The sequence below is a fragment of the Scardinius erythrophthalmus genome (genome assembly GCF_964197995.2).
Source record: "Scardinius erythrophthalmus genome assembly, chromosome: 9".
Taxonomy (NCBI): Eukaryota; Metazoa; Chordata; class Actinopteri; order Cypriniformes; family Leuciscidae; genus Scardinius; species Scardinius erythrophthalmus.
The window spans coordinates 34,161,771-34,174,968 of NC_138229.1; the positions used below are offsets into that span (position 1 = coordinate 34,161,771).

At 39.7% G+C, this 13,198-nt stretch overlaps 1 protein-coding gene across 1 annotated transcript in view; it reads left to right on the forward strand.

Moving 5' to 3' along the window:
* acap2a (ArfGAP with coiled-coil, ankyrin repeat and PH domains 2a) overlaps positions 1 to 13,198 on the forward strand; it is a gene marked incomplete at both ends in the record, with an annotated part of 121,371 nt that overhangs the window by 63,858 nt on the left and 44,315 nt on the right. Inside the window, one exon of the mRNA XM_081374560.1 lies at positions 12,345 to 12,550. Coding sequence (XP_081230686.1) covers positions 12,345 to 12,550 — 206 coding nt within the window. The remainder of the gene's footprint in view (positions 1 to 12,344; positions 12,551 to 13,198) is intronic.

Here is a 13,198-nt window from a genome sequence, read left to right on the forward strand (position 1 = left end):
CACACACACGCACATGGCACACAGACAACAATAACAAATGCACGAGACAAGCAGGAAGCAGCGCACTCATGAACCTTGACAGTCACGCGCATGTCAACTCATGTCCCGGCAGGTAGATCATCACGTTATTCAAATGTGCGCATCATCTACCACAAACTCGGGACATCAGCTCTGACTGGATCTCGTCCCAAATTGTCCCTACCAAACCATTTTCGTCTAGTTTTATTTACGTATAGTTTTATTTAGTTATCGTCTCGTTTTCGTCTGTGAAAAAATGTTGTTGATGAAAATAATGACGAAAATGAACGAAATTTGGAACGTTAAACATTTGAGATGCTGTCGTCACTCACAATAAAAATCGATGAGTTTTCCAAGATGCCAAAACATTGCGCAAGCCTTTGGTTGTAAAAACCGCCGAGATTTAAATTCCTGAAGAAACACAGGTGAGAATGTTTTGGTTTGTGTTTTTATATGTATTAACTCAATATTACTGTCACAAACTCATCCTCTGTACCTGCTCCAGATTCCTCAGCTCCACCCACTCGTTCCCAATCCCTGGAATATTAACCATTATTCATTCATTCAGAGTCATTAAGAACTCCCATAAAGCCTGTGTACACCTCACTCCGCTTCCAATGACCGCAGTGGAAGATGACGGGTACGCCTCTACCTCTTGGTGCTGGACGATTGGGATGGTTGGTATGGAACTCAGCCAACAGAAATAGGTCCAGAATGTCGTCACGAGCGACCCAAGATCTTTCCTTGGGGTGTGACCCTCCCAATCGAGGTATTCCAGGCGGCCGCCCCTTCGTCGGGAGTCCAGGATACTGCTGACTTTATAGATGTGTTCCTCATCTGCATCCACTGGAGGATGAAGAGGTATGTCATCAGCACCAGACCCTGGGGAAGAAGGAACCAGAGGATTAGTGAAAGGTTTGAGTAGTGATACATGGAATGAAGGTGGTAGTGAGGTGGAAGGTTCAGATGGTAGGTGACTTAGTTGATCTGCCTCTGGATGGACAATGGACTGACGTAGCGGGCACTTGCGACAGGGCAGTCGAAGACGGATGTCCCTGATGGAGAGCCAGACCTTCTGTCCCGGATGGTATTGGGGTGTCGCAGCTCTTCTTGCGTCGGACTGGCTCCTATGTTTCCAAACTGCCCTCTGCAGATGCATGTGAGCTGAGTCCCAGACCCTCTTGCTCTCCTGGAACCAATGGTTGACAGCTGGAACGTCGAAAGGCTCACCTGACCAGGGAAACTGTGTCTGATGGTAACCGAGTATGCACTTAAAAGGGATTAATTCAGTGGTGGCTTGACGCAGAGAGTTCTGAGCATACTCGGCCCAAGGGAGATAGCGGCTCCAGCTGTCTTGGCGATTGTGGGAATATGACCGCAGATATCCCCTGGATCTTCCGCTCAGTCTTGCCATTGGACTGAGGCTGGTACCTCGAAGACAGACTTAGATCACCCCATCACCCCATGCCCCGATCACACCTAACGCTTCAGTGAGAAGCGCCTTTTTTCAATTTGTTTCCACTGTCCAATCGAATGAATGGAGAGGCAGGCCTTCCTCTGTAGTGATGAAAGCTACAGTTGCTTTGAACTCCTGGAGAGTGCGATGATGGAGGATAAACTTGTGGTGCTCTCGCGGGTTACCAGGAGCTTAACGACTTCACAAACCAACTACCACAATGTTAACAGAAAATAATTAAGTTAATAAAAGGCTGATTTGACATTTACTTGACTGACTGGACAGCTGTTTCGGTGGTTGCCTAGCAACATAAAAAACACAGTGCACTGCTCGTTCTGTGTGATCGGGGCAGTGCTGTGTGCCTCGCGTTTTCGAACCTGAAAAATGCGTTAGGTGTGATCGGGACCTTACAGTGAACCTGAATATTTGCAAGAAGTCATGCCACACTCTGGAGATGAATTGTGGACTGCAGTCAGATACAATGTCCTCTCGGATTCCAAAATGGCAAAATACATGCTGGAAGAGGGTTTTGGCGGTTTTTAGGGCTTTTCGTAAACCTTTGAGTTGGATCAGTTTGCATGCCTTCAAGAAACGATCAACCACCACTAGGACACAGGTGTTGGAGTCAGAGGATGGTAAGTCCACCGATTTTCCGACAGGAAATTGATTCCGATGTGTGACCAAGGTCGTCATGGGATTACCAGTTTACCTTCAGGTAGCTTCTGAGGAACCTTGGAGATGGCACAGACTGAGCATCCCCTGATATATCAGGAGACATCCTGGGACACCAGTACCGATTGCTTATGAGTGAGAGGCTGCCTGGTTGTCCAGAGTCCGGAGATGTATGAACTGAGTCCATGAGGGATTGGCGAAGGGCGGTTGGAACATATGTCCTTCCCTCAGGAAATCCCGGCGGAGCTGGCTCTGATCGCGTGGCCTTAGCGATCTGGTCATCAAGGGACCATTGAATGGGACTGTTCTGGATTATGAATACGGTACAGTGCATCTGCTTTCTGGCTCTTGTGACAGGGTATATAGGATACAGTGAAGTTGAAATGGGTGACGAATAGGGCCCAGCGAGCTTGTCCGGGATTTAGTCTCTTTGCTTTATGAAGATATTCCAGATTCCTGTGGTCTGTGATTACCTCAAACTTATGTTTAGCTCCCTCAAGCCAGTATCTCCATTCCTCCGAAGCCTGTTTAATGGCCAGCAGTTTGTAGTTGTCAATATTGTAGTTGCACTCCGCTGTGGACAGTTTCTATGAATAGAAGGCACATGGATGGAGGATAGGAGGCTCACCCTGCCGCTGAGACAAAACAGCTGCTACCTAGAGTTCTACGAAGAGTTCAGGATTGGGGTGTGCGAGGGTAGTAGCTGTGCAGAAGGCTTCTTTCAACTGGTCGAAGGCATTGGTGGCAGAAGGATTCCATGACAGAGACTTGGGCCTGTTGCGAAGCAGTGAGATGAGTGGTGAACTGATCTGGTTGAAATTGGCAATAAATCTCCTATAGAAATTTGCAAACCCCAGAAGGTGCTGAAGGTCTTTGACAGATGATGGTTGTGGCCAGTTTTGAACAGCTTGTACCTTCCCCTGGTACATTTAAATACCATGTTCGTTGATGACATAGACAAGTGAAGTGAATGGTGTCACAGCGGAACACTTCTCGAGCTCCAGGTAAAGGTGGACCAGAGGAAAAGGGTAACGGTACGTAATGGTCTGTAAGTTGAGAGTGCAATAGTCAGTATAGGGCCCCAAACCTCCATCCTTTTTTCCAAAGAAGAAGAAGCTTGAAGCGGCAGGGGAAGTTGATGGATGGATGAATTCTTGCTTAAGAGCCTCCTCGATGTACTCTTCCATGGCCTTCTGTTGCGGGATGGACAATGGATATACCCTTGGGTAACATTGCCCTTGGCAGCAGGTCGATAGCACAGTCCCATGGCTGATATGATGGTAACTTGGTTGGAGGAGATGCTTGCTGAAAACATCCTGGAACACCCAGCACTCAAGGGGGGTTTCCTGTTAATTTGAAGTTTCTGGACTCTCAATGGTGGTGGAGTTGTTTACAATGGTTTTAGAAGATGGTTTGGAGTTGTTTACAATGGTTATAGAAGATGATGTTTTACTGTTGATGGATGGTTTAATGGACAGTTTCTTGACAGTCTTGATACAGAAATCACTCCACTGTTGAATCGTCGTTCTTCCAGCAGATGGTAGGATAGTGTTGTAACATCCATGGGCTGGTGACGTCAGCAGTGGTACCCTCCACCATCATGAATGAAATCTGTTCCTAATGGAGGCATCCGATGCGGAGCATCAAAGTGGGGGTGCAGTGTCGAATGTAACCACAGCCCAGAGGTTTTCCCCTGGATTGAGTGGATGTTTAGAGCTTCTGAGTAGGTTATTTTCTGTAGGTGGAGCTTGCAGAGAAGGTTGCCTGCTGATCCCAAGTCAATGAGAGCTTTCACTGCAACAATGACAGGGAGTCATTACATTGACATCAGTTCTTGTCAAGGGTGTAATAGGAGGTAGTTGGATAGTACTCACCGCTGAGCATGGTGGACTAACTGGACACACTGGCATGGGATGTCCTTCTGCCCAACAGTACAAACAAAGTCGATTAAAGACTATTCGTTGATGCTCTGTATTTGACCAGTTGAAGGTGTCAATCAGCATGGGTTCAGGTGTTGGGGGTGCGAAAGATGGTGAGGAGGATGGAGGATGCAGAGCGGGCTGAGACATCGGGAGATTTGGATGGAATGCTGAATAAAACTATGGCTGACCTATGACATCATCATAGATCGCCATCTGTTGACGGATGTCAGAATTGAGACCTTGACAGTAGGCTGTGATCTAAGCGGTTTCGTTCCAAATGCTGATGGTAGTGTTGGAAACGTATTATTCCTTCATCAAAGCAAAAATCAGGAGACTTGAGATGGATCTTATAAGCAGAAGAGATTTATTCTTCCAAGTAGTCTGTAGTTCATCATCATCATCAAGACTAACTCAAGACAGTTGCCTTGCAAATTTATAGACATTTAGGGGGAGGGATTTACATTGAGGTTGAACAAAGCATGCAAATTAAGTATACAGGTTTAGGTAAAACACCCTAGACTGAACGTCTGGCCAATCCTAATTCAATCAGCATAACAGTCTATTGCATTGCAAATTGCATAGACGAATCATTTGTGTGCTAATCCCATCAGTCTGAGTGAAACTGGGACTCCAAGAGCCATTAAAGACAATAAGGAGAAAAACAGGAATGGCAACTTTGCTGAGCAGAATCATTATCTTACCCTTAAACGCTAAATACAATATTCTTTACCGTGATGTTATGTAAGGAAGCATATTTGAAATAGATTCTTGAATTTGGAATCCTTCAGTAGCTAGTAGGGGTGGCACGGTACAAGAAAAAACATCCGAACCGTTCGGTTCTCTTGTCTCGGGTCGGTGCGTGTGTGCGTCGCACGGTTCGCATGGTTCGACGCATGCACAATGTAGCCTCGTGCCCGTGCTAATACAATGCTAAATCATAAATCGTATGTATGCAGAATAACATTACGATGTCCAGCAATCGATTTAAATAGTGCACTGGGTTTACTTAGACATTTAATGAGATCTACTCCACTATATGCTGTTTTTTCACGTGAATAAATACATAGATCGACTGTTTCACGTATGTAGGCTACTTCAATGGTCCAGTGGAATAACTTTTGCCAAGCGCGTCAGAGGTTCTGAGTTCTAATCCGCACTCGTATATATTTTTTTCTTTTTCATCAAAACCGATTATGTTTATCAGTGGTTGTATATCAAGCAGGGACAGATTTGTGTGAATTTTGTTATGATTTCATCGGAAAGAATAGAGAGTCTCCACAACGGATTGAAGCGCGCGTCCCAGTGTAGACTGTGCGGCGTGTGCGCGAGCCACAAGAGAACACTGTATCAGCGCCACTGATCGCAGCGGCAACGAGCACTTTGATCACTTGATAAAAAAAAAAGAAAAACATTTCAGCGCTAGATTGCTTCTTATAGAGTCCTCGGTCACTTCTGACCGAAAAATTTTCTGTTTTGAATTTTTAAAAATCACAGCTTCAACGGAAGGTTATGATACTTGGTGACTTTTATGGCATTAGGTATGTGAATACAAAAAAAAATTGAGGTCATGATCCGAGCATGCTAAGTGGTCGTAAAAAAAATAGTCACACTCAGTGTCTTCGGTCAAAAATGACCGACCCATAGGAAATGAATGGGAAATTTACAAAAACAAAAAAATTCTCTGAATTTTTGTCTGTATAATCTACAAATCGGCCACGATTCTAAAAAAAAAGTACACCGCAGTAAAGGGGTGACACTCTACAACATCAAGAGTGCAAAAAATTCACACCCACCCACCCACACACACATACAAACACACTTTTATACACATACACACCAATAAATTCAGATTACAAAAAATCTGTTTTGAATTTTTAAAAATCACAGCTTCATCGGAATGTTACGAAACTTGGTGACTTTTCTGGCATTAGGTATGTGAGCACAAAAATTTTTTAGTTCATGCATGCTAAGTGGTCATAAAAAATATAGTCACACTCGTGGTCTTTGGTCAAAAATGACCCCCATAGGAAATGAATAGGAAATTGACAAAAACACAAAAATTCTCTACAAATCAGCCACAATGCAAAAAAAAAAGTGCTCAGCAATGAAGGGGTGAAACTCTAAAACATCAAGAGTGAAAAACATAACATAATTAATAATTATAATTAATATATATATATATATATATATATATAATTAATATAATAATTATTAAAATTATTAAAATAATAATTAATAAAATGTTATAAACCTTGGCAAAAAGTATTATTTGAGAATTAAAAAAAAATACATTCAATCCACATCTTAAAAGTAAGTAATTTGGTCCAAAAACAACTAGAATTCACAAGCATCTCCATTTAGAGCTATACAGGCATCTAGTGGTAAACCCATGCAATAACATGATTTATTTCATTTTATGTTTAATAAATTGATTTATATATATATATTTTTTTTTTCTGAAAGCCTAGTCTCTATTTTAACCGAAAATACTGTATAATTTTTTTTTTTTTTTTGAAAAAATAAAAAAAAAAAAAATCATTATTTTCAATGGCAGAAAATGGACTATAAATAATGCATAAATATTAATAAGTTTAATCAAATTGTCTCAAAATACTAAATTAAAAAGAATAAATATTATAGAACAAAAATAAATTGCATTGGTTTTTTACTGGGATGGAGGAAGTTTCATTTTTAGGTGTCCGGTCACTTCTGACCGGGAAGGCACTGAGTGTGACTGCTAAACGAAGACTCTCTGAGGGTTAACAAACGAACGAAAAGAATACTTTGCTAGTTAACTGGAGATGCTTTATTTATTTGTATTGGTAGCCTACATCCGTGCCTCGAGATGTTTCAAAAGTGGTGGGGTAAATATTGACCCTGGCAAAAAATGGTGGGGAAATGTCCCACTCGCAAATTACGCCTATGATGACCAGACACGAGGAGAAATTGACAAAGAACTGTCCGACACAGCCCACGTAGCTCTCACTACAGATGGATGAACCTCCAGGGCCACTGAAAGTTTCCTCATGGTAACCGCTCACTCGCTCACTATATTACTTCGAAATGGGAAATGAGAAGCTGCGTTTTTAGATAATTAAGTTATATATCATATGCTGAAGTAAATTTTTGCAGTGTGTTAAAGGTTAAAAGAAAAAATAACAACAAGAACCGTACAGAACCGAAAACCGTGACCCTAAAACCGTGATACGAACCAAACCGTGGGTTTTGTGAACCGTGCCACCCCTAGTAGCTAGTGCACGAAATTGAAGTGCATATTCGGTGGATCTCCCTTGAAGTAATCAATATAGTTGATCATGCAGAGTGTGAACTGGCAGTTTGACCGAAGACTTCTTTGAAGTGGGTTGTGAAAGTCGTCAGTGAGTGGGTAACGGCACTATTCCCGTCCCAAATGGATCTTGCCCACTGCAAAGCTCGTCCTGTCAACAGAGAAATCATTCTACTTTTCCTATCTTTTGTAAGTGCAGATTGAAGTAAACTGGAAGGCTGGAGACGGAAGATGACTGAAGACTGAAGATCAGATCGCACTGGTAAGTATCTTATGTAGGTAGTTAGGTAAGTAGCTCGGTTTGGAACAACAAGACCAGACAAAGGTGAACTGAGAAGTGACTGCTTACATAGTGAGTGCATGATGAGCTGGTGCAGGTGTTGCTGACCAGAATTTGGGTGATTGTGAACGAGTGGGTGGAGCGGAGAATTCTGGTGCTTGGGGATGTGACTGACTCTGTGACAGTTACATTGAGTTAAAGGGATAGTTCACCCAAAAATTAAAATTCTGTCATCAAGTCCTCCCAAGACCTTTTAGACTTCGGAACACAAATGAAGATATTTTTAATGAAATCTGAGAATTTTTTGTCCATCCATTGACAGCTATGCAACCACCACTTTGACACTTCAAAAAGTTCTTAAAGAGATTGTAAAACTAATCCTTGTGAATTGAGCGGTTTAGTCCAAATTTTATGGAGACATGATCACTTTATATCAGTGGTTCCCAATCCTTGTCCTGGGGACCCACAGCTCTGCACAGTTTGTATGTCTCCCTCATTTAACACACCTGATTCAGATCATCATCTCGTTAGGAAAGAGCTCTATGAACTGAACTGGGTGTGTCAGATAAAGGAGACATATAAAATGTGCAGAGCTGTGGGTCCCCAGGACCAGGATTGGGAACCACTGCTTTATATGATGAATAGATTAAATTTAGGCTTTTTATTCACATATAAACAATGATCAGCGAACATAAACAGAAGCTCAACCAAACCTGCGTAACACAAGAATGAACCTCATTGGTTCTTGAGGAAGCTCAAACATGCTGCGTAACACACAAGAATAAACCTCATTGGTTCTCACATCAAGCAAACATTGTCGAGCTTCCGTTTACCAAAACTGATGTTGATGAATGTGTCTGCAGATGTTTATAATTTTAGCATCTGTTTTTCACCTGAACTAAATAGTTTTTATTTGTTTAAAATATCAAAATAACAGTGAGATGCCATGGTGAGCAAGTACATTTATTACACTCAGTGTATGGCCAAACACTGTGGAACACTGTGTTACCAGAAACACCGGTAACACCTACCAGGGTTGCCATGTGTCCTAAACAAAACTAGCCAAATGACCCAAAGCCCATTGACCCTATCCCAATTATCAAAACTCAAGATATGACACTTCCATACCTACAATACATTTTTATAGTAACTGTTATGCACTATACACAATTTCAAACCATAGTAAATCACCTTGCATAATTCATTTAAATATTCTCCTCCCATAAGGGAAACTCCTACAAATGCATATCCAATAAGGTCAGCCGCAAAAATAACCTTGTCCATGCCTTTTCTGCACTAATTTTTCACTGCTCGTCTTTAGTAAATCCTGGAAGTAGTTTTTTAATGCCAAAATAGGGTTTGTGATGGCGCATAAATCTGGCCCTAAGTGTCTTTAACTACTATGTACTAACATTTAAATTAATCATTTGATGCAATGCACTTATTGTGTACATACTTGTTTTTACATTGTACTTATATGTAAAAAAAAAAAAAAAAAAATACCTGTATGTAATTACAGCTATAATTACACTTTTGACTCTTCCCTTATACCTTAACCCACCCTTAAACCTAACCATACCACTAAACCTGTCCCTAACCTTACCCATATCCCAACTCAACATCAGCAAAAGTGTTTTGCAATGCAATATGAACACAATAAGTACATTGTACTTATTTATTTTTTATTTAAGTTCATTATACAGTAGTTACATGTAAGGACACCAAATATGAAGTGTAGATTAGATTAGATTTTTCTAATACATAAAATAAGAAAGCTAGACCAGAGTTATTGTGGGCTGAAGAATTTAATGAAGGCAGTAGTGTAGCCTTCAGCAGCAATATTATCATATCAGCCTTCAAATAATCTTAACACAGAGACTGAACTTTATACCTGAAGACAAATGGGCTACAAACAATAATGAACTTTTAAAATATCATCATATGACCCCTTTAAAGCAAAAAATGAAAACATTGGTTGGAGGAACAGCAAACCAGTAAGAGATACAAAGAGCTGCACTGTAAAATCCAACAGTGATTCTAACTAACATTTTTTAGTTAATTTTACTTAATTTCTTACCTTAATTTTAAAAATCTAGTAATCTGTATTCACATACTATGCTTTGTTTACTAAGAAAACCCAAGTTAAGATTAATTGATTGGTTTGAGTGTGGTTTTTGAGGTGGGGAAAATCTTAATGGACTTTTCACTCATTTCCTCCACTTCTGCAGATATTTTTCTCTGTTTGCATTCACTCATTTCCCAAAGTCATCTTGAATGTTGTAAATTTAATACAACTGAAAAATTTGAGAGAACATCACATAAGATGACTTAAATTGATGTTGATTTTCCTAAAATGTTTTTAGTCACCATTATGGCGATTAGTGATCCCTTTGGTTGGGCACTTGGAACTTCATTTATACTATTGTAATTCTGTTGTGAGGTGAGAAAAGACCCAGTTGTGAATGACAGTCAAAGAACGTAAATGAGGTTGCCACCAGCAAGGTGAGAAAACAGAAATCTTCTTGATAATAATTACAACAGAAACAGCCAAAACATAAGGCCAGTAATCATCAACGGAGGAATCCTCTTGAGTGCGAGCTTAGACAGTGGTCAGTGTAGATCAGGGATAGGCAACTCCGGTCCTGGAGGGCCACTGTCCTGCAGAGTTTAGCTTCAGCCCTGATTAAAAACTCACCTGTCTGTATCTATCTAGTAATCCTGAAAACACTGATTGCCTTGTTCAGGTGTGTTTAATTAGGGTTGGAGCTAAACTCTGCAGGACAGTGGCCCTCCAGGACTGGAGTTGCCTATCCCTGGTGTAGATGCTCGGGCACAGCTGGCGGCTAGCCTCAGGTAACACAGGAGAGTACACAGAAGACGCACAGCGGGGAACTGCAGCAGCACAGTCAAGCGCAGCACTAGACACAGAGAGCTGGTTAGAGCATAAGCAGTATAATACTTGCAGCTAGATGAATCCCCAACAGGACAAGACAGGACAAGACAGGACTAGGAAGAGCGAGTGTGCAACAATCTTCTTCTTTCATCAGTAGTCATGAACAATCTGACAAAGAGGCAGGAGGAAGAGAGAGGAGAAGTAGCAAACGTAATCAGAGAGAAAAGGGGACAGGTGCGATGTGCTTAGAGTAGAGCAGGAGAAGATAGGAAACAGCTGGGGAGAGGAGAGTGAGTGATTGAGTGCGTGCGTAAAACAGGTGAGTGTGATAAAGCGAGTGACCAGAAGAGGGCGGAAAAGGATAGGAAGAGCCAGGACAAATTCTCTTCCCATTGACGCAACGATTGCAACAAGAAAACAGTTATTCGGTTTCAAAGGAAGAGAAGTATATATATATATATATATATATATATATATATATATATATATATATATATATATATATATATATATATATATATATATATATTTTTTTTTTATATATATATATATATATATATATATATTATTTATGTATTATTATATATATATATTTATGAATGAATGATGTATAACATAACTATATTCAATGTCAATTAATGATCTTTTATAATTTTGTTGCTAACACTTATGTCCTAAACATTATATAATCCCTCTATTTTTGTGACAATCTTGCAATTGATCATACTTGAGTCACACAGACTTCAACATTCAGCATGCAAAACACAACAATGGTAACAATTATATTTTATTTAAAGTAAATTATCAAGTACTCTCTACAGTTATTTTTTAGTTACTAGAACTCTTGTGTAAGTGAACTATACTAACTAAGCATTTGTCAGTACCACATACTATTCCTATTTCACTTTAATTGTTTTTTTTTAGGCAATCGGTTTACCAGCTTTATTTAAGTAAGCCCAACTAATTAGATTTCACAGTGTGGGTAAGAGAGAACTTAAATAGAGGAAGGCATGTTTCACTGTAGTGAAATATGTACTAGTATTTAGAAACATTGTAACTTGGAATGCAGATTCTTTAGGGTCCTGATCACCCTGTATCAGTTTATGTAACAGAAAATTGATGGTCAGCCTTTCATTACCGCAAAAAAAAAAAAAAAAAAAACTGACAGGGGCTTCAGTTTATTTTGCAAGAATGACCTGTAAATTATTTTACTTATTACACATTTAAAAAAATACAAAAGGCTATCATGGATAACACTGAATGTTAGGAAATGTGGATCACCAAATACTGTGATTGACAGTCAGAATCAAGTATTGCAGAGAGCCTTTTAATAATATGCTAATAAACAACTGACTTCACATTATCCCTTATGTAATGCATACCCAACACGGTTATTTTATGGTACAGAGCAGAGTTTATCTCAAAAGATTATTCAGGTTTTCACTCCTGACTAAGTTGTTCCTCAGTCTAACTTCTCTTTCAACCTGGCCAAGGTAGTGTTTAACTGGGTCATCAGCTGGTTTCTCCAGCAAATAGGTAACCAGCGAATAAATAACCAAATCCCCTCTAAAACCAACCAAAAGACAAGCCTGACCAGCAAACCATCTTAGGCTGTTTTTTTTTTTTTTTTTAAAACAGGGTAATATGAAAGAGTGTATAGAAAGTTAATTGAAAGTTAACCTTGCCATGTCTGTCAGGAAATCAGAATCCTTTCAACAAGATTATAAGATTGTATCTGCTATTGAATAATCTATATCAGACCACTACTACTAGACCACTATTATGTATCTAAAATGAATATATTTCACATGTTGTAGAGCCTGGACAGGCAGTCATCAGCATCTATGGGCAGTCTAGACTCAGGCTGTGAGTTGCTGAAGCCAGTTAAAGGCGAGAGTGCTCTACAGAGGGTGCTGGCCATCACTGGGAATGAGTTCTGCTGTGACTGTAGCCAGAGTGATCCTCGCTGGGCTAGCATCAACCTTGGCATCACGCTCTGTATTGAGTGCTCAGGCATTCACAGGTACTGTCACAGTGTTTACATGTGAGGTCTGCATGTTGTCCACTAAAGTTAAGACTACTGTACAGTTGTCTTAAAGTGATCTTAGAGACTGTTTGGAATACAACACTGCTTACTGCTGTTCAAATGTTAACTAACTTAAGTTAATTGCTTTTCTATCTCTCTCTTTTTTAAGGTTAAGGAAATTTAATAGACATTTAAAAATGTATGAATGTCATTGCACCATACTAACAAAATATCAATCCAAGAATTTGTTTTAAAGCATAATTGCTTGTCTAAGACTAGTCTTCAGTCTATTAAATAAAGATTTTTTAATGTTTTTAAAAGAAGACTTTATGCTTACCAAGGCCGTATTTATTTGATAAAAAATACAGTTAAAACAATAATATTGTGAGAAATTATTGCAATTTAAAAGAACTATTTTCTATTTCGATATATTTTAAAATATTCAGTGTCACATGATCCTTCAGAAATCATTCTAATATACTGATTTGGCGCTCAAGAAACCTTTCTCATTATTAATGTTGAAAAAACGCTTTTGCTGCTTCATATTTTTGTGGGAACCATGATACACTTCCATTCAAAAGTTGGAAGTATGTATGATTTAAAAAAAGAAAGAAAGAAATTAATACTTATATTCAGCAAAGTGTC